Genomic DNA, 22,035 nt, shown 5'->3' with positions numbered 1-22,035 from the left:
TCACCATTGATGCGGTGGTTCACTTTTACACTGTGATCTGTCGCCTGTAGTTCGGCTTTAGCTTCTAACCATCTTTGTCTTTTTAACCTGTTTTTGCTGCTGGATGAGTTTGACATCCTGGATATACCCTTCAAACACATACTGTAGACCCCTCTGTCTGCTCCTCTCTAGAATCACTTTTTCATTTTTTTTCAAATATGATAATATTTCTTCAGGTAGTGCAGTTAGTTGCAGTGTGGGCTCCATGCTAGCTCCAACAGCTTGATGGGCCATCACAAAGGGGCGGAGCTTAGTGAAGGGTCTACCGTTCTGAAAACTGAAAACAGTGGTGCAAGAAGTAGTCAGAACCTTCACCTTAATAAAAAATAACAGTACAACAATGTAATTAAGGCCGCAACTGGCATTTATTAGGGTCCAAAGCATTTGAATGTTTGTTACTTTTTTAACTGACAAGATCCAAAACATTTGATGTTGCGTTCACTGATTTATTTATTTTTTTGCTTGACTACATTTGTATTGCATTTTGATTTCATTTAAGAGCTGGAATACATCTAATGTCTATTAATTCATACACAAATAGTGCCACTATGTGAAAAGTGTCAAACGTTAACCTGAAAAGACTGAGACCACCTGCAGGATGCAACAGCAGAATTTGAACTCTAAAGCTTTGCATCATAAGTTAACCTTACCACTCAACTACTGAGGAAACAGCAGACTGTTGTGGGTCATGGTTGGTTTCAAAATAATGAATTGTGATTTGAATGAAATTCTTTTTACTTGAGTTTAATATTTGGGATATTCAAGATTTGTCAAAGGATATTGGTAATTTTAGGGGTGTTGGCTGGCCTTTATAGTCTTAAAGCACTTACAACAGTCAAAGCATTTGGTTAAAACTGAGATCAAATAGAAAATACTGCACATACAGTACAGTAAAAATTAGATCAAGGTATTGAATATCACTGCGGCCTCACTGTTGAACCAATTTGAGCACCACTTGAAACATGTAATATCTAGTATCCAAAGAATCTCTGTGTCAGCTTTGGTTTGGAAATTTGGAATGTAAAATGTCCTGAAATTTAGATTTATTGTAATAAGCCACGCAAATTTTATACATCAAATGAAACGTGACCCTAGAGAGTGCAAAAAGTAATTTCGTATTAGTACCTGTACTTTATTATGAAATAAAAAGTTTTCACATTTGTGGCGCCCTCTAGTGGCAGAATATCCGATCACTGCGTAGGAAAACTACTTTTTGTTCATTGAGTATACTTTCATGTTTCTGTAAAAAAAGAAATTCACTTCTGCCCCTCTGGTTCTCATCCCTCAGTGCAGTGTAGACAAACACAGACTCACGTAAACTCTGTAGCCTTGGTTACCTGGAATGAACTCTGCAGATTTACTGGTGTTTTTTGTTTGTTTTTTTTTAACTTTATTTTTTCAAAATGTGAAACACCATTGTGACATATTGATCATATCCTTACAACAGAGGAAGAAAAACAAGACAAGAACAGAAAGAAACGCCAGGAAAAATAAAACAGCAGCGTCAATCAATACACACACACAAAAAAACCCCCAAAAAACAAAAAAACAATCAAACAAAGAATCTACCCTTGAGACTATCAAAAATAATAAAGGATAAGAATACTAAATACACAAAATTTATGTACCCTCCATCCCCTGCTCTTCTCACCCCACATCATTACAACAATCATCCACTTTTACACTGAAGTTCATATAATCCAACTCATTTCTGAAGACACATACAGTAATACACGATAAATGTTGAATTAACTTTCCTGAATATCGTATAGCTGGAAGGAGGTAAACATATCATAAACAAAAAAATACCTAAATATTGGTATTTAAAATGATAATTAAGAAAGGTTGGTTGTTGACTTTAACAATCTATAACCATAACAATCTATTGGCGGTCTGGATGTCTGGTTAAATTGTTGTTTTTTTAATATTAAGCTGAGGTGCAAGATCTTAATGTTATGTCATTTCTCCCCTACTTTTTGTGTAGCTCTCCCATTTAGTCCACAGTATGCGTCCCATTCCTGGATTTCCTCTAATGATATATGTTAACTACTCCATTTCTTTTACTTCTTCCATTAGTTCCCTCCATTTCTCTACACTGGGAATTAGTTTCTGAAGCCAGTTTTTAAATCTGCTGGTGTTTTTAACTATATTTGAGAAACATGCCTTTGGTTTTACTGCCACCCAGTGTTCAGCCTGTGGAACTGCAAGCTGCATTTTGGTGAAAAATATTGACTTCCTGTTTCAGGTTGGTGCTCTACAGTGGCCCTGAGAGCTCAATGCACTGCAACTAAGAAAACACATGCAAACAGACATGAAATAGATCAGGGCCTCCATAGATATCAGGAGGAGAGTTCAGATGACAAATGCACTGTCAAGCACAGTAACCCCACTGTAAATGCCTGCATCACTGTGCTCAGTGCTCTTTGTCCTCAAAATGTGACCAGCAGCCTCATTGAGGACCATTTCTCCTTCATGCCTGTGCATGGAGACAAATGACACAGATTTTTTTCATGATTATCAAACAATCTATAAATGTATGATTTTCATTTTCATTTTCACCACGTGCATGCTGTACAGCTCTGTGTATACTGTACCTCACATAGGCTCCATAAACTCCTATTTCACTACAAACAGTGGAGAGTTTGAGAGGAAGTCCTCTCCTCAGCAGGATGTTTCGTTCTGTTCTGGGTCGGATTCTGTCCATCAGAATATAAGCAGCTCTCCTTTTGTCACCTTTAACCTCCTGTAGTACTCTGACAATCTCTTCTCCAAAATAATTGTTCCCTGAAGTGGTGAAGCAGAGGCATATGAGGTCATGTAGTCTTAATTTTGGCAATAATAACTGACACATTGTTACATTAGGGGAAATACCAATGCATGTCCTGAGCTATCTTTTTCAGGGGGTATGCCAATGTCATCTTACCTCCTCCTTCTCTCTGAGGCTTCAGGACAAACTCATCTGGATTGGCCAAAGCCATGGCCACTGTCTGGTCACCCTCTGCACCCTGGAGCCCAGAAGAGTTTCAAAAATTATTCTCTGATTATTATTCTCATTTTTATTCTGGGATAAATACAGACAAAAGAATACACCTTGTTAAAACTAATGTGGTTTAATACAGCCATCTGCAATGAATCCTACTGTCATTAAAGTTAAAGTGTTCCATTTTAGAGAAGTGTTAATACAACTGTTGAACCCCCTTCATTCAAATGTTTTGATTTGTCAGGTTTACATATTTCAATGACATGTTCAAGTTCTACCCAATTCAGTCAAGTTATTTTAACATGAATGAAAAATACCACATATGTAATTAAATATAACTGAATAAAACTGAGATAATTAGAGTGAGAATGAATGTAACTATAGCTCATGGAATATGCCTAATTTACTTTAATAAACTTAAGTACATTTAACATATTTGAAATACACAGAATTTATTAACAATAACTAGAAAAACTTGAATAAAGTAAATTAGTTTAATTGTATGAGTTATAGCTACATAAATTCTCATAGTCTCAGTTTTATTTGATCAAAATACATAAATTCTTTGTGTTTGGTTTATATCAATTGGATGTAAATTCTATATGTGACTGAAAAACGTAAACCTGACAAAATGCACTGAATCATTTCTGAGTGAATCTGAGCTAAAAAAAACAAAAAAAAACTCCGTATAATGCAAAAAAATTCAACAGCACCACAAACTGTAGCTGCAGATCATAAAGGTAAGCTGACACCTCTGTAAAACAGTCTGAAATAAGATGTTATTTAGATCATGTATAACTGATTTCAGGCTTTATTAAAATGCTCTATATACATTTTTCTATGCAAAGTAATGCACCAAGATTCGTACATACAGATTGGGGTGGTAGATGGGTCAAAAACACAGGACTTTCCCCGGGAGACCTGAACTTTGAGTGAAGTTAAAGTCATTATAACGTATGTCTTCACCATGTCTCTTTTCCTAAACCAAACCTATGTAACTTTATGTTGAATATTTAACTTCATATGAGGTACATAAAGACATTTGTGGGGTGCTAACTGGTAGGATATCATACAAACTGGTGTGTGATGATACACTGCTGATTTCATGGCTCCTTCCAGTCCGTTCTGGTAACATATTTGAACTGTCTATTTGTTTTTCTTCTTTCAGTCACATTCTGTGATACCGTGATGCAGCAGTGGATCTATAATCAGAGTCATCAGGCACCATGTGTTTCTTTGAAACTGGAAAGCACTTATGGATGTGAACAATGCAGCATTCAAAATATTTAAAAAGACTGGCTTTGCAAATGTTTTATGATGAATAAAAGGTATTCATGACATTTGTTAGGCCTTAAGGATAATGTGTGTCAGTGACACACTTAAAGAAAACTCATTTACAGCTTTGCAGTATGTTTTTTCTCACCATGTCTAGAGTATAGAGGCCAGCGAACGTTGCTCTGATCTGCTCCACTACTTGGGGCTGGTCTGGGAAGAACTTCTCCAGAACGCCAGGTCTGGCGAGCGCCTGCTGGACCTTCTTGGTTCCAGCCAGGTGAGTGCTGATATCTGGACATTTCACAGCCAGAGAGCGCTCCACCAAAAGACGAGTATCCCAACTCTACACCGTACATGAAATCTGTGTTAGAAATGATTCACAACTGGAAATATTCTTTTCCATTAATTCAATTCGATTGTTGTTTTTAAGACAGAAGGAACTGATAATCTAGAAACACATTAAGTCATCAGGTGTCAACAAATATTGAAAGTTATGTGACTGGATATTTCTGTGATGCATCCCGAAAATATTGTACATGGCAATGGAAAGTAGGTCCTGGTAAATGCAATGACATTACTATTACTTTTTTTTCCCCAAAAGGTGAACCTGATGTCCAGCCCAACATCTGTCTCACTTTTATGACTTTGTTTTGAAGACTTTCTCCCCCTTTGTAGTCAAAAATGGTTTATGCAGCTTTGAAGCTGCTCTGATAATTTTAATTACACTAGCAATTGATGCGTAATGTGAAAGTAGTCACTGGTACTGACAGCCTACAAATAATTGTCACTCAGCTTCCACTCAGCGCTTTAGTGTCTTTTAACTTGTTTTGATTTTCCAGCCCACTACTTTACTATTTCAGTTCATCATGAGCACTTTCATCATCAGTGTCCTGTTCAGTAAAAAAAAAGCTCTGACAAACCGACTGTATGTCACTTGGCCAGCAGCACACAATAGTCAGACAGAATTAGCCACTACCTGGTGAACTCAATCAAACATTGATACATAAGCTAAAGAGCCAGAAATCATCCAGTTCAGATGTTATCACTCAATTAAATGGGCATTAGTAGTGGGTATTAGTATCACAGCTATGAATAAGGTTGTGCTGCAGCAGTATGTTCACATTGCCATCATCTGCTGTGTTAATTGTTATGCAGTGCCGGAGAAAGTCAGGTAACTTTCGGTAGTATAAAGCGAGAGAAAGAAAAGAAGGTTGTCAGGGTGGCAGACAGAACAAATGCAGGACTCTGATTCAGGAGTCCAGAATTCATGTCCCTAAGTATATGAGGTATTGTCGAGTGAAATCTGTGATTTATGTCATATGACATACGTAATTTAATATACTTCTTTTTAAGCCAAACCATGATATTTTTTCTAAACTTGACCATGTAGTCTTTGTGCCTAAACCTCATGAAAGTGTAAGTGAAATGTAATAAAACTGCTCCTGGTGCCAAAGGGCATTTCTTGCGCTGCTAATAGCATTCTGAACAGACCAGTTGTACCAGAGGATTTCTACCTATGTAAAAATGACAATACAGAGCTAAAAGAGGAGTGAATATTGGACTACTGGACATTCATCAGGTGGACACAAAATAATTGTTACATATGCTGGATATGCAAATAAATGACTGTTGACCCGCTCAACCTCATAAGGTGATAATTCGTCAATACTGTGTAAACAGTTTGTTTCTCCTGCCAGCAAGTTGCCAAATTAAGTACTGCAGTTTTCAATTAACTCTGGAGTAGTAATATCCTACCTGTTCAGTGTAGTTATCTGGCATGTAGCCATAGCGGTAGTACACTACAGCTACCTCCAGCCCATCTCTGCAGAGTTACAGTTAAAAAGCATTAGGACATGTCCAAAATATCTTCAACAAGATTAAAGGAACTGATGTATTATTGCTTGACCGAAAAAATGTCATAAATACTGTGAGGGTCAAAACATGTGATCAGCCATCCTTGCTAGTAAAATTTTTCACAACCAGTCACAGGTAAAATAATATCCTTAATGCATCAAGATGAACAACAATTTTACATGTGCTCATAACAGCAGGGCTAGAGCCAGCTTAGCTTAGGACAAAGACTGGAAGCAGCTAGCCTGGCTCTTTCAGAGGGTTAAACAAATCTCCAACCAGCACCTCTAAAGCTCTCCATTTATATCCCAACCTTGCCCTCTACATCTCTAAGTTTCACAGTAATAAAAAGTAAATGAATACTTACATAAAGAAGTTTTTGTTGCCATCAAGAGATCCTCCTCTGGACACCTCCTCAAACTTTCTGCGGATAACTGGAATATTCCTGCACAGAAAGAGAATCATCTTCTTCAAAAAAGAAAGTCTATAAAGTTTCTGTTTAAGTAATGTGGTTTCCTTGATCTCTTGAGCCCATTGCCCCGACCTGTTCCAGAGCTCTTTCTCAATGTAACGATGATCAAGTTTGGAAGTCTGGACATCCTCAACCAGAAACAGGATTACTGCCCTGCAGAAGGGGAATCAAGCTCATTACCAATTATTTAGTGAGTGTGAAACAACAGAAAATGTAAGCAAATGTAGTGTAAGTTCAAATGCTTTTACACTTTGCTCTAGAGCTTTCATTTAGGATAAATTTTGCACCAAATCAAAGTAAAATGTATTGGGGGAAAACACTAAAAAAATTGTTATATTACATGTTTATAGAAAAAAATGATACGTTTATCAACCAAAACCTGCCATTTTTAATGTCCATGACATCTTCTTTCCTTCGAAATATTTTGATGATACTATGTTTTGTTGACCTCCACCATCACTACACTTACTTCTGTTGGCCGTAGAGCTCCCATGCCTTGGCGAGAGCAGCCATCATTCCAGGAGTGGTGTTGGTATCCTGAATGCACTCACTCTCTTCCAAAAGACCAGCTGACCTCAGTATGTGCCTGACAAATCAGAGAGAGCCGTAGTTTTACATAAAATGAAATTACAGGTGTGGGGAGGAATCAGCATGATCTGTTGTTTGTATGACACCATTCTCATTGTAACTTTTAATTCATCTGTACAACAAACACCGAGGTGAAGAGATGAGCAGAGCTGTCAACTGATCAACACCTGTTGGTGAGTTGAATCAGATGGTGGGGGAGGCTGCTGGTCAGACCTGGTAAACCCAAACAGGTAGTGAAGATGAACTGGGAATGTCTGGCCCCTATCGACAAGGTCTTCAACACCCACCTCAGACAGAGATTTCCGTGCATCCCAGGGAGGTTGGGGACCTGGAATCCAAGTGGTCCATGTTCAAAGCCTCCATTGTAAAGGTGGCTGCCAAGAGTTGTGGTCAGGAGGTCACTGGTGTCTGTCATGGCCGCAACTTAAGAACCCAGGCCGTCAGCCTGAAGAAGGAGGCCTTTTGGGCTTGGTTGGCCTAGGGGTCTCCTGAAACAATGGAAGGGTATCAGCTGGCCAGAGGGGCTACAGGTGTGGCAGTCGTCAAAGCGAAAACCTGGATGTAGTTCAGTTAGACTATAGAGAATGACTCTTAGTTGGCCTCATGAAGTTCTGGCAAACGGTGAGACGCCTCAGGAAGGGAAAACAGGGCTTGTCTCAGGCTGTGTTCAGCAGGGGAGGAAAACTGCTGACCCGAACTAGGGATATTGTCAAGTGGCGGAAAGAGCACTCCGAGGAACTTCTGAACCTGGTCAATATGTCTTCTGTGGAGGAGGCAGATTCTGAAGATTTGTGGTAAGCCTTATCCATATCCTGCAGAAGTCACTGAGGTAGTCAAGAAGCTTCACAACAGCAAGGTGCCACGTGTGGATGAGATTCGCCCTGAGATGCTGAAGGCCCTGGATATTGTATTGGCTAACACACCTTTTCAGTGTCACATGGAGGTCGGGCACAGTGCCTGTAGAGTGGCAGACCATGGTGGTGGTTCCCATTTTTTTAGATTACACTCAGTATCACACTGTTCAGCCTCCCTAGAAAAGTTTACTACTGGGGGCTGGAAAGGAGGCTCCGACCAATTGTCGAACCTCGGATTCAGGAGGAACAATGCGGATTCTGTTCGAACAGTGGAACAGTATCATCCCAACTGATCACTGGGAAGCAGCAGACTGATCTGTACCATCTTTATCTGACCAAAATGAATGCATCACTAATTGTGCGCTGCTTGTGATTTTTTTCGGGGAATGCCGTAACAGACACCCGTAACACTGCAAATACGAGGGCTTTCATAGGTGAGCCAGGGGCTTGTGTTCCCTCATTAGGCAATAAAATATTTTCAGTATTATTACTTCTCCTACATGTTCTCAGATACCTGTGCACTACAGGGAGACAGTCACCCATGCCAAAAGCACCAGCAGCAATAGTGTTGATCTCTATCTGTTTCAGGGAAGGAGTCCCATCCTCCCTCTGATCCACCATGTAGTCACACCGGTTTAAACCCACCACTATGGACTGGAAAGAAAATACATAGTTTAAATTTCACTCATAAAATCATCCACGACAGACCCACATGTAGAAATAATCATGTCACTACAAACACAGCATAGCATATTACAAGAATCTCTAAATCACATAAACCTGTATCACCTCATCTTCACCACTGGGTAATGTTTTGTTCAGTTTCAGTTAGCTCACACTGTTAAAATTAAGACTCACATGTGCATCAGGTGTAACATCAGATAGCGTACCCTTTTGGTTTGACTCATCATGCACTTTTCTCTACTGAAAAACTTGTGATAGCAGACACATGTAGGTCATGTGCCTGAAAATATTTCAGAGGTAGAAAAATCTCTGAGTAATAGAGTGGAAAGTGAAAAATGTCACAATTATGGCAATCTCCCCCTACTGTTAAGCTATAAAATAAGGATGTGTTGTAAACAGTCGAGTGAATCCCCAAACACTGCCCACCAGCCGCAGCAAACTATCTCATTTTATAGAAAAATGCCTTATGCTTTCTTTCTTACCTGTCTCCGACCTTCCTGCTGCACTTGTCTGTATATGCCAAACAACTTAGCTGTAAAATCATCTGCCTGGATAGTTCTGTGATGTTGAAGGAGACAAATCATCAAACCTTGCACATCAGCGATGAAGCCCTTTGTGCTTCATTCTGTTACATCAGAAACATTTGAACAAGGTTTTAAAGAAAAATAAACTTTAACCATTAACTAAAAATTCTGGTCCATGCAACCAGCATTCCCTTTGTACCCTGCAAGAGCCTCTTCTAGAAAGTCTGGGTCCTGGCTGATCTTGTCCACCAATGTGTTGAGGTGAGTCTGCACATCCAGAGCCTGGAGGAGGGCGGCTCTGGGCACAGGAGTGGGGAAGAGTGTAAATGGGGCATAGGTGACGACCTGAAAGCAGAATACAAATGTGGTGACTGGCTGCTGTTAAATATATATATATATATAAATAAATAAATAAATAAATAAATAAATAAATAAGGGGCGGCACGGTGGTGTGGTGGTTAGCACTCTCGCCTCACAGCAAGAGGGTTGCCGGTTCGATCCCAGACGTGGGAGCCCCTCTGTGTGGAGTTTGCATGTTCTCCCCGTGTCAGCGTGGGTTCTCTCCGGGCACTCCGGCTTCCTCCCACAGTCCAAAGACATGCAGATTGGTAACTCTAAATTGTCCGTAGGTGTGAATGTGAGCGTGAATGCTTGTTTGTCTCTATGTGTCAGCCCTGCGATAGTCTGGCGACCTGTCCAGGGTGTACCCCGCCTCTCGCCCGATGTAGCTGGGATAGGCTCCAGCCCCCCCCCCGCAACCCTCAAGAGGATGAAGTGGTTAGAAGATGAATGAATGAATGAAATGAATAAATATATATATATATACAGTACAGGCCAAAAGTTTGGACACACAATGCGTTTTCTTTATTTTTATTTATTTGTAGATTCTCACTGAAGGCATCAAAACTATGAATGAACACATGTGGAGTTATGTACTTAACAAAAAAAGGTGAAATAACCGAAAACATGTTTTATATTCTAGTTTCTTCAAAATAGCCACCCTTTGCTCTGATTACTGCTTTGCACACTCTTGGCATTCTCTCCATGAGCTTCAAGAGGTAGTCACCTGAAATGGTTTTCCAACAGTCTTGAAGGAGTTCCCAGAGGTGTTTAGCACTTGTTGGCCCCTTTGCCTTCACTCTGCGGTCCAGCTCACCCCAAACCATCTCCATTGGGTTCAGGTCCGGTGACTGTGGAGGCCAGGTCATCTGCCGCAGCACTCCATCACTCTCCTTCTTGGACAAATAGCCCTTACACAGCCTGGAGGTGTGTTTGGGGTCATTGTCCTGTTGAAAAATAAATGATCGTCCAACTAAACGCAAACCGGATGGGATGGCATGTCGCTGCAGGATGCTGTGGTAGCCATGCTGGTTCAGTGTGCCTTCAATTTTGAATAAATCCCCAACAGTGTCACCAGCAAAATACCCCACACCATCACACCTCCTCCTCCATGCTTCACAGTGGGAACCAGGCATGTGGAATCCATCCATTCACCTTTTCTCGTCTCACAAAGACACGGCGGTTGGAACCAAAGATCTCAAATTTGGACTCATCAGACCAAAGCACAGATTTCCACTGGTCTAATGTCCATTCCTTGTGTTTCTTGGCCCAAACAAATCTCTTCTGCTTGTTGCCTCTCCTAGCAGTGGTTTCCTAGCAGCTATTTGACCATGAAGGCCTGATTCACGCAGTCTCCTCTTAACAGTTGTTCTAGAGATGGGTCTGCTGCTAGAACTCTGTGTGGCATTCATCTGGTCTCTGATCTGAGCTGCTGTTAACTTGCGATTTCTGAGGCTGGTGACTTGGATGAACTTATCCTCAGAAGCAGAGGTGACTCTTGGTCTTCCTTTCCTGGGTCGGTCCTCATGTGTGCCAGTTTTGTTGTAGCGCTTGATGGTTTTTGCGACTCCACTTGGGGACACATTTAAAGTTTTTGCAATTTTCCGGACTGACTGACCTTCATTTCTTAAAGTAATGATGGCTACTTGTTTTTCTTTAGTTAGCTGATTGGTTCTTGCCATAATATGAATTTTAACAGTTGTCCAATAGGGCTGTCGGCTGTGTATTAACCTGACTTCTGCACAACACAACTGATGGTCCCAACCCCATTGATAAAGCAAGAAATTCCACTAATTAACCCTGATAAGGCACACCTGTGAAGTGGAAACCATTTCAGGTGACTACCTCTTGAAGCTCATGGAGAGAATGCCAAGAGTGTGCAAAGCAGTAATCAGAGCAAAGGGTGGCTATTTTGAAGAAACTAGAATATAAAACATGTTTTCAGTTATTTCACCTTTTTTTGTAAAGTACATAACTCCACGTGTTCATTCATAGTTTTGATGCCTTCAGTGAGAACCTACAATGTAAATAGTCATGAAGATAAAGAAAACGCATTGAATGAGAAGGTGTGTCCAAACTTTTGGCCTGTACTGTATATATATATATATATATCTATATATACACACACACTTTACACACTGTAATTATTATAATATTATTACTTTGAAGAGGCAACAGATAGCATATTTTCCTAAATATATCATTATGAAAATAATGTGAGTTGCACAGGTAGTGGCCACAGTAAAATTAGACTATCAGCGTTTACATAGGTTACTTAGTGGCTTTGCAATATTTGTAATAAGCTTCTGCCACCGGCGCCGAAATTTCACGGAAAAAATCTGCTTTACGGCAGGAAATGCGTCATGTATTGCGAAACTGGTCAGTCAGCCAATCAGGGACTATAGCTGGTCCTTATGAGGAGCTGGGCATGAGATAGTTGAGTCACGAGCACAATGGCAGAAGTTTGGAGACAAGTGAAAATGGCCTAGCGAAAGAAAAGGAGCTCCTCTGTCTGAGGAGGCAAAGAAGAGCAAAAAGTAGAGTGATAAAAGAAGAGGAAAAACAAGAGTAAACCTCAGTCAGGCGTTCAAGAGATGGAGGGAGCTCCATGACCAAAGAGGCTTCAAAACCGATGTCTAGCTAGCTTTCTTTCTAATGGATCAGTAAGTAACACAGCTAAATGTTAGCTAGACGAGAGAGGACTGTACTGTACTGGCTGCTAGTTAATTCCTAGCTGGCCAGCATCGCAAATCGCCGGGTAGCGAGTGTTGGTCGGCTGACATCCTTGTTGCCATTCTTCGGCAGCCCTCAGACAGTGATACCCCCCTCCCTTCCTTCTGTTCTGTTCTCACGGAGGCAGCTATCGACGGACATCGCCCAGCTAAGTTACGCCCAGCTAAGTGAACACTGGACTTTGTTTCCCATTCAATTTGAGCTCCAACAAGCCCCATGTGAGGGCAGCCGTCGCAGCTACTGGGCACCCAGCATCTCCGACCGGGAGAAGTGGAGTAAAATCCTCTCCTCCACTCCCGTTTGTCTGGCGAACGCCTCTCCTCTGTCAATAGTGTCCACACACCTTCTCATTCTACATATACACAGAGGTATACTGGTGGCTTTACAGCCTACATTTTATTGATTATCTCTGATCCCCATGGCCAATTTGGTCGTTGTGACAGTGCGACGCAACACCACTGACGCTAGGTGGCGCCAAGCTAAAAAAAAAACCAGAATCTTATCTGTTGCCTCTTTAATTAATGTTGTTGTAAGCTATTATTATTACCGTCTGTCCTGCATCTCTCTCCGTCTCTCTTTCTGTCTCATTGTGTCATACGGATTACTGTTAATTTATCATGTTGATCTGTTCAGTATGACATCTATTGCACGTCTACACACATATACATAGGTGCATGTCATTTTAAAAGTTACATGCACCAGTGCATGTAGTGAAACAAATAATACAATATGTAACATCATGATATATTAATCACTCAGAAGTCAGCTGATTTAGGGCCAGGACACACGCAGCATCTTAGCAGTCTGGAAAACGTTACATTGGGCACCAGGTACTCTGTTCCTATTCTGTGGCAACTTTCAAGGACGAGGAGACAGGTTGCATCTGAGGTTGCTAAGTGACCATAACAAGCACTGATCATAGCCTGCTAACCAGAAATGTTGAGTTCGGAGCTGATCTTCCATCCTGTGTTTTAGGTGTGTATTAGGCCTAAAATGTTGTTCCTGGTTAGATGTAAAGTCCTTGTTAGCCCTGCACTAAAATGATCAACTTCTTCTCTATTTTTATCATAGACTGATATTTATGAAAGAAAGAGAAGAAGTCTTGCTGCTGTAATTGATCGTTTCTCTGCTACGCCGACGACATCCAACTGTATATCTCCACCAAGGCCATCACCAACACCACCCACTCTACACTCACCAACCGTCTCACTGAAATAAAATCATGGATGCAAACATACTATCTCCAACTGAACAGTGACAAATCGGACATATTCATCATTGACCCCACATCCCGCACCAAAGCCACCCACAACCTCTGCCTCACCTTCGATAACTGCACTCTGTCTCCCTCACCACACACCCGCAACCTAGGAATCATCTTCGACAGCCAGCTAAGGTTTGACCACTACATCAATCACATCACCAGGACTGCCTTCTTCCACCTCAAGAACATTGCCTGTCTCCGCCCCTCACTCACCTTCTCTGCTGCAGAAACCCTGCACCCTTGCTGTATGGATTTTACTACAGTGATTTATGTCTTCTGTTTTGACATCTTTGAAAAGTTAAAGCTGCATTAACTGATTTTTTGGCCACATGGGGGCAGCAAAACTAAGTTGTAATCACAACACTTACATATCATCTCCTTTAAAGTTGATACAATAAACTTTTTACAGTTGCTAATTTCAACATATAGCAGATACAGACCAACAGTTTCATTTGGTTGTCTGAAAATGCCTTGTGGTGCTGAGGGGAACTGCAGACTTGGGTGGTTATTGACTCTGAGTGAATCCTTTCACATTGCACATGAACTATTATCGAATTTTGACCACAGGGAGGCAGAAAGTTGGACAACAGCAAAGATGAAATGTGATATAAAATGCTCATGTAAAAATTGCTTTGTTTTTTAATGCGGCATAACATTGAAAATGCAGTACAAAATGGAAATAAATAAATCGCCCTCAGCCCCCCTGTTACACCCGCAAACATAATAACAGCCCACAAACGTAATAAACCACAAACGTAATACAAATCTGCAGCTTTGAATGTAATAATCCCGCAAATGTAATAAATTTCCCACAAACATAACAGCAGCTGCCTACTACAAATGTAACACACAATTTTCCGCAAATGTAATAACTATTACATTTGCAGGAAATTATTACGTATGTGGGAAGGTGAAAATCTAAACTGTAATAACTTCCCACAAATGTAATATGAGACTGAATAATGATCTTTGTGGTTGTTGTTGTTTTTTTTTTTACTTATACACCTGCCAATAGTGATGCGTGTGTTGACAAGCAACCCGCAGGTTGGGTGGGGCGGGTCAGAAAGTGACAGAGCAGCGTTCTGAGTAAGTTAGAAATAACTTACAGAAACACACACATACACACACACACACACACACACACACACACACAAACACACACACACACACACACACACACACACACACTGGTCATTCCTTGTCAGTTCACAGAATTACTCTGTGGCAGCAAATATGTCGTTTAATTGGATTTATTTTATTTTATTCTGCCTCTTGTTAATACGGATTTCTCTGCAGCATCTGGCCTACAGTACCTGTTCAGCACCTCGGATAGTGGCGCTGCGGGATGGGTTGGCTCTCATAGGGGGTCAGGTGCAGGTTGTAAGGTTTTAAAAACCATGGTTTACAATAACATAATCCTCCTCCAATCAAAAATGTGTTTTCTTCTTGGTCCTACAGATGAATGTTTGAGCCTTACTGTGCAGAATGATGTATGTGCAGAGCTTGACACTTGAAGGCTGTTTTCACATTTATCTGCTGAAAATGCTCATATGATTTTTTTTTTTTTTAAGATATTTTTTGGGGCATTTTTAGCCTTTATTTGATAGGACAGACAAGCGTGAAAGGGGGAGCGAGAGAGGGAGTGACATGCAGCAAAGGGCCACAGGCTGTAGTCGAACCTGGGCCGCTGCGGCAATAGCCTTATACATGGGGTGCCTGCTCTACCACTAAGCCACCGATGCCCCATGCTCTTATGATTTTAAGGGCTAGGGCTATGAGCCTATGTTGGTGGCTTATGTAGCCTATGTTTGAACCATTTAATCAAAATTTGTCTGCATATCAAAAGCCAAGGCAGGTGTATAAGTAAACAAACAAACAAACAACAACAACAACCACAAAGATCATTATTCAGTCTCATATTACATTTGTGGGAAGTTATTACAGTTTAGATTTTCACCTTCCCACATATGTAATGATTTCCTGCAAATGTAATAGTTATTACATTTGCGGAAAATTGCGTGTTACGTTTGTAGTAGGCAGCTGCTGTTATGTTTGTGGGAAATTTATTACATTTGCGGGATTATTACATTCAAAGCTGCAGATTTGTATTACGTTTGTGGTTTGTTACGTTTGTGGGCTGTTATTACGTTTGCGGGTGTAACACCCCGCCTATAAAGCATTCACTCTGCAGATCACTGGTTTACAGGCCACTCAACCTTTGTGACCAATTTGTAGCAATTTTTATACATTAATTTACCTTTTATCCCATGACTTTCATAAAGTGTGTTCAGAAACCAGGCTTAGATACCTCAGAGAGTTACTACAGTGGGTCCTCCTCACTGCCTTCACCATGTCAGACCTGACAGACCTCATTCAGACTTAGATTTTTACTTCTGATACATGTACATGCTGGGGCACAACAACTTTTGGGATCTTAAAGATTCTGTCTATCAGAAGGCATACAGTGCTTTAATAGCATGCTAAAGGGATGACATTTTTTTGTAGGCTGTAACACATTTTGTTTAGCAAGATAATTTTCACAAATTAATACCACTTATATGATTTTTCAAACGTAAATAAAATCACCTAAAGTAAAAAGCTATTGTGAAGCTATAAACTAACTACACCATCGTCACGACTTGATGAATGATGAATTGATGTGTTTTGTAACCAATTATTGCATCAGTGTTATCTTGACTTGATTTTCAGCAAGCTAATTCCCAAGGGTCCCATGGGATTCTCCATTTTATGTCAGCCTCTAATGGAAATCACTCAGGGAAAATGGATTAAAAACATATACAAACAATTAAAACAAGACTGTGTGGTTGTTCCTACCTCAGATGAATTGGGGGTCTTGAGTGTGCGCATAAGAACCCCATGTTGAAAAGCCAACTCTTTCGCTTCTTCCGCTAAACAGTTTAGTCTGTCAGGATTTGAGATCAGCTGCTGGAGAAATACTTCTCTTGCCATCACGGAAACACAGCAACCTTTCAGGAAACAAATGGTTATGATAGCTGCTGTGCCACCGTGAGTCAGGGCTGGGCATTTTGAGGAGGAAGGAAAAAAACATATACGGAAAAAAGAGGACGATGAAAATAGAAAGAGGAGAAAGACAAATGAGAAATACAGGATGGGCTGTCAGCAGAAAAGCATTGACAAAAACTTAAACTTCATAAATCAAAACTATGTTGAAAACAATGTGTCTCTAAAACACACAGTGCAATAGGTCTTTCTCATGGGAGACATTTTGACATGTCACAGAGGAAACAACAAAGGTGTAAATAAAGAAATTAATTGTGGCTAAATTACATACAGCTGCTTTGATTTCAGGACCATTATATCCTGCATGCTAGCTCCCTCTCACTGAAGCACTTGAATAGAGTTGGGCCATCATTAGTGTTATTAGCAACACCAGTGCTCCTCAATATGACAAGTCAGAATGTTTACTGTGAAAAAGACCTTCCCCTCAGTACTGTAGGCATTAGCATGTTTTTTGTGCATCACCCAGAACTTAAACTCACAACCTTAGAAACCAAGGACAAGTCATGATCCTGTTGAACTACCTGCCAAGTGAGAAAACTTATATCGGCTTCACACAATGGGCTCTAGTTTCGCAGACCGGGCGCGGCGGAGGCGCAGCGCACGTGCGCTTCGCCAACTGGGTGGGGCCAGGCGGATTTTGCAAGTTTGGCACACTGTGCGCCCTGGCGCAGCTACTTCTCTTTCCCACTTCTGTCCCTCCTACCTGCGCAAGTCAGAAAGAGGTAGGAGAGAAGGCGTGGAGTGGGTTTTACACACATCACACCAATCAAATGAGCCCCTCTCCTCGCCCTTAAATGCGCGAGAGTTTACTCAATTCGCCATGGCAGAAGAGAGCAGCAGCGTCAGACAGCCAGACCTCTTCCAGGAGGAAACTGATGTTTTGGTCTGGGAGGTCCAAGCTCGCAGTGTCCGAATATACGGAACTGCGAGCAGACCTCCACGGGCTGATGATGCAAAGGTAGCCTGGGAGGAGGTCACCACAATTGTAAATCAATGTTGCGTTTCTCTCGTGCGCGCGTGCTCTCTCTTTCTCTCTCGCAGTCTCACTCTGTTTCTTTTCTTTTGACTTTTCTAAGATGACAGATGCTGAATATATACTCCCTATCTGATGCTGTGACTGTTTGTGGCTGAGAGGGATGTGAACTCATTAGTTTTGTTAATCAAATCAGGTTGGGTTTCTGTTAGGCGTACCAAACGTGCCAAACGGTGCCAATCCCCTTTGATCTGACATCAGATGTGACGGGACAGTCGATATAGAGATACATTTATGTGCTGATAGCAGTTGTTGCATTGAATAGTGGTTTTGGATATTTCTTGCATTGTTAATGTGCCTGATATTCTGGAAACCTGCCTGTGAGGTTTTGGTGATGTGTGCGCACTGTCCGCTGGTCAGCCAAACTTCGGCTTACACCGGCTGTGCTCCGCCTGCGCTGACAGTAGACCTGGTTTCAGCTGGCGAGCTTTTAGTGCACCTTCGGCGAAGCCTTTTGGCACGAAACTGTCACTGCGCCAAATGGCTGCAGACTGGAGCCTCTCGTCTTATGGCTCTCGTCTCATGACCTCTCGTGTCATGACTTGGGCGTGTACAACAGCAAGTCTACAGGGTCAAAAATGCAAATTCGCGATTTCTTGACACTAGCGATTTCTTGACTAAAGAAATAAAAAAAAAGCTGCATTCCTTAAAAAACTCGTTTTATTTATATATTTTATATATACATTATATATTCCTTTCACACATCACAGGGAAATTGTTACAAGTGCTTATCCTGTAGTGTGAATGTGCGTGCATGTATGTGTGCATATGTGTGTGTCAACTAACACATGAACAGGACAAGCAGCAGTGCCAGGCAGATATCTACAGAGCCTGCAAGCTGAGACACACAATAACACTGAGGCAAGGCGAGGCAAGTTTATTTGTATAGCACATTTCAGACAAAATGCAACTCAAAGTGCTTCACATAAAAAATAAAATGATTTTATGAAAGGACAACATGTAAAAGCAACACAAAGCAACAGTACATCGAAGAGGATTCAGTACTATGTATAAAACAACTTTTCAACCAGGATTCCTAAAATACAATAGCAGAGGTCGTGAGACGAGAGGCTCCAGGCTGCAGTCATATGTATAACACAGGAGAAGTCACGAGACGAGAGGCTCCAGGCTGCGGTCATATGTTTAACACAGGAGAGGTCGTGAGACGAGAGGCTCCAGGCTGCGGTCATATGTTTAACACAGGAGAAGTCACGAGACGAGAGGCTCCAGGCTGCGGTCATATGTTTAACACAGGAGAAGTCACGAGAGGAGAGGCTCCAGGCTGCGGTCATATGTTTAACACAGGAGAAGTCACGAGACGAGAGGCTCCAGGCTGCAGTCCTATGTTTAACACAGGAGAAGTCACGAGACGAGAGGCTCCAGGCTGCGGTCATATGTTTAACACAGGAGAAGTCACGAGACGAGAGGCTCCAGGCTGCGGTCATATGTTTAACACAGCAGAGGTCGTGAGACGAGAGGCTCCAGGCTGCAGTCCTATGTTTAACACAGGAGAAGTCACGAGACGAGAGGCTCCAGGCTGCAGTCATATGTTTAAAACAACTTTCCTACCAGAAATCTACCAGGATTCCTAAAATACATTACAAAATACAATATTATGTTTGAAACAACTATAGTGTCAGGCGCGAGCTTTTATTCTGAAATTTAGAAGCTTGGGGGGCGTGGCTTCTTTATCACCAGACGAGAGGTCATGATACGAGAGCCATGAGACGGGAGGCTCCAGACTGCAGCCATACAGTCTTGTGGGATCTGTTGGCACCTCTGCCACCCTGCTGTGCCGCCACACCCATCTCAGCACACCTCGGTCTGCCAAACTACCAAACTGAGCGCGCCTCGGGTTGCGCTGCTCGAAACTAGCTCTGCGCGGGGTTCGCCACCCTGAAACATGTATAAACATAACGTTTCAGTTTGGAAATTCAACTCATCTCGAGGAAACACTCTTTATGAGTTTAAATGAAGGCAATCAAAGAAAGATCTCCCATGGATAAGCTTGTGAAGGTCACTGCATACTGACAGCCAGCCAGCTAAGCTAGCAGTTTGTTACTTATCATATTGTATGTAGCATGATTCAACAGATGTAAAGTGGCCATAGTCAAAGCCATAAGACCAAGACCCCAAGATACCAGTCTGTCATAGTGTCATTTATGCACAGACTGACCTCGGCATTTATGGCCACCAATCAGAGGCAATGAATCTGCATTGCAGTCAAATCCCACCCTGAGGAGCTGAGGTGCAGCAGTCACAGTGACTGGATGTGATGACTCAAAACGTACTTCTCTTTTTCATGTACATAAATGAAGAAGTTGCAGCTATCCTATTAAACTCTGAGCTTTTACAGGGCAGCATCTAGTAGCTATTACAAGTGCATGTAAAAGGGCAAAAGTACTGATACTGCAATAACTGGTAATAAGAACATTATTGCTGTACAATTATTAAAAATAAAATTATCAAAGTAAAGTTTTAGTTACAATAAAACATGCAGACACACATTGAACTTTCTTTGGGAGCTGGATGTATGATGTATATCACAAAAAACTAAAACATAATCATCACAATACATATGGTGTGGACTGAAATTCCAGTGTTACTACAACAAATATCTAAATTAATTAAATTACCATTTAAAAGGTGATTTGAAATAAAAAAGAAATTATGTTGATGGTTTATGATACTGACTGGCATTTTTACAGCATTTATAACTTAAATAGAACATTAAAAGTTAACATCAACCACAGAAACCTTATCGGTGAACACAAAAGAGAGAGCCATAATTCAACAACAGTTTGCTGCTCAGCTTAATACCTGGACAGTGGAAGAAGCCGAGGTGTTAGTTGCCCTCTCCAATCGCTGCAGATCCTAACAGATCTCCAAACATAAGAGTGAGGCATGATCCAGCAAACAGGAAGACCCTGATCCCCAGACCTTCATCGGTAACTCCCATTGGAACGTTTCCAGGAGCACATGTGTCAGCATGTCTCCAATACACTGACAGCTTTTGTGACTGAAGCAGAGCATTTAAGAGTAGTCTTATCAGCAAGGCGCCGGCCTGGAGATAATACTGGGCGGGGTCAAGAAAATGTAACGTCTGATGATGTCATCACGACGAGACTGTGCTTTAACTGAGTTTGGGATGTTATCGCTGCAGTAACCTGCAGATGCTGGGAAGGGTTCTTTCCAACGTCTTAATGTTATCACTCATGTTCTCTGGTGCGCTTTAGGGCTATATACTGATGGCCCTCCTTTACACTGGTGACTCCGATCCGAAGCTGTTCTTGTTCCATTTTTAGTGTATGTGCATGCATGGTCTTATTCGAAAGGTAACACATTTAAGTCCCCCAAAAACTCCATCTGTATATATAACAACTTAACCTTAAGCTCAGAGAGACACAATTACACAACCAGGTAAGCAACAGGAGGAAATTTCACACTACCCAGAGCAAGAACCAATGCAATAAAACAGACAATAATGTACCGTGCAATACAAGAATGGAACTCTATACCAAGTCATATCAAGCAAGAGAACAGCAAAATCAGGTTTAAATTTTTATTAAAACAAACTTTTAACAAAGAATACTTTATAAATAATTTTAATAGTTTATGGTAAACTGCTGGGTAGTGAAAGCATGTGTTTGATTAGCCATTGATATGTATGAGTGTGAGAGTGCTGGATGCATGCAATGGTATGGGATTTCCTGCCTTTGAGATGAGGACTGGTGTTGGCTGTATGCATGTGCAAAAGTGAGCAAATGTCATATCAATGGGAAATCAACTGGAAAATTATTGTGTCACTCTTACGTTTCTGTGGATAGTAAAGAAATTTTGTAGGTTATGTATTGGTTATGTACATTCTTATATCTGTCATGAAATGAAACTCAAACTTGGGAGCTTGTCCTGTCTGTATTTTGTGGTCTGATGTTTGTTTATTTGTATTTGTTTTCTTTTGTTTCTGTGGCATCATGTAATGTTATGTTGTATGTTGTATGTACAGTAACAAAAATGTATGTGTGATGGCTGTGGACCCCAGGAAGAATAGCTACGGTTTCCGTGCTAATGGGGATCTAAATAAACCTTAACCTTAACCTTCAAGCTCTCTTGTCATCCAGGCATCCTGAGAACTAGAGATATTCTGCAGCAGCACTTCTCGTGGGCCACCCTAGAGGAAGACACACAAGAGTTGTCAACGCCTGCCCTCTCTGCAGTCAACACAAGCCCTCACCTCATCAACTGTGGTCCCACATCTCCCTGGACTTTGTCACTGGTCTGCCACCGTCAGATAGGAACACTGTTATTCCAATGGTGGTGGATTGGTTCAGAAGATGGCGCACTTAATACTCCTTCC

At 41.2% G+C, this 22,035-nt stretch overlaps 1 protein-coding gene across 3 annotated transcripts; it reads right to left on the bottom strand.

Moving 5' to 3' along the window:
- Positions 1 to 1,516: 1,516 nt before the first annotated feature.
- Positions 1,517 to 20,571, bottom strand: LOC125891572 (glutathione synthetase-like). Of its 3 annotated transcripts, XM_049580947.1 has the most exons (13): positions 20,499 to 20,571; positions 16,439 to 16,641; positions 9,467 to 9,612; positions 9,226 to 9,301; positions 8,574 to 8,713; positions 7,087 to 7,203; positions 6,690 to 6,770; positions 6,513 to 6,590; positions 6,050 to 6,116; positions 4,443 to 4,637; positions 2,963 to 3,044; positions 2,634 to 2,823; positions 1,517 to 2,515 (listed from the first exon to the last, which is right to left on the bottom strand). In XM_049580947.1, exons 2-13 carry the CDS (start codon positions 16,571 to 16,573, stop codon positions 2,392 to 2,394), a joined length of 1,431 nt encoding a protein of 476 aa, XP_049436904.1. In that variant the 5' UTR covers positions 16,574 to 16,641; positions 20,499 to 20,571; the 3' UTR covers positions 1,517 to 2,391. The 3 variants fall into 3 exon arrangements, with proteins under 3 accessions (XP_049436904.1, XP_049436903.1, XP_049436905.1); XM_049580946.1 differs by having other exon boundaries at positions 6,513 to 6,770; positions 16,439 to 16,590; positions 20,499 to 20,556; XM_049580948.1 differs by lacking the exons at positions 8,574 to 8,713; positions 9,226 to 9,301; positions 9,467 to 9,612; positions 16,439 to 16,641; positions 20,499 to 20,571 and adding an exon at positions 7,493 to 8,370 and having other exon boundaries at positions 1,519 to 2,515; positions 6,513 to 6,770.
- Between the last annotated feature and the right edge of the window lie 1,464 nt (positions 20,572 to 22,035).

This window comes from Epinephelus fuscoguttatus, linkage group LG7, assembly GCF_011397635.1.
Source record: "Epinephelus fuscoguttatus linkage group LG7, E.fuscoguttatus.final_Chr_v1".
Lineage (NCBI taxonomy): Eukaryota > Metazoa > Chordata > Actinopteri > Perciformes > Serranidae > Epinephelus > Epinephelus fuscoguttatus.
The sequence above is the reverse complement of the archived record's forward strand: the minus strand, read 5'-3'. Positions and strand labels throughout refer to the sequence as shown.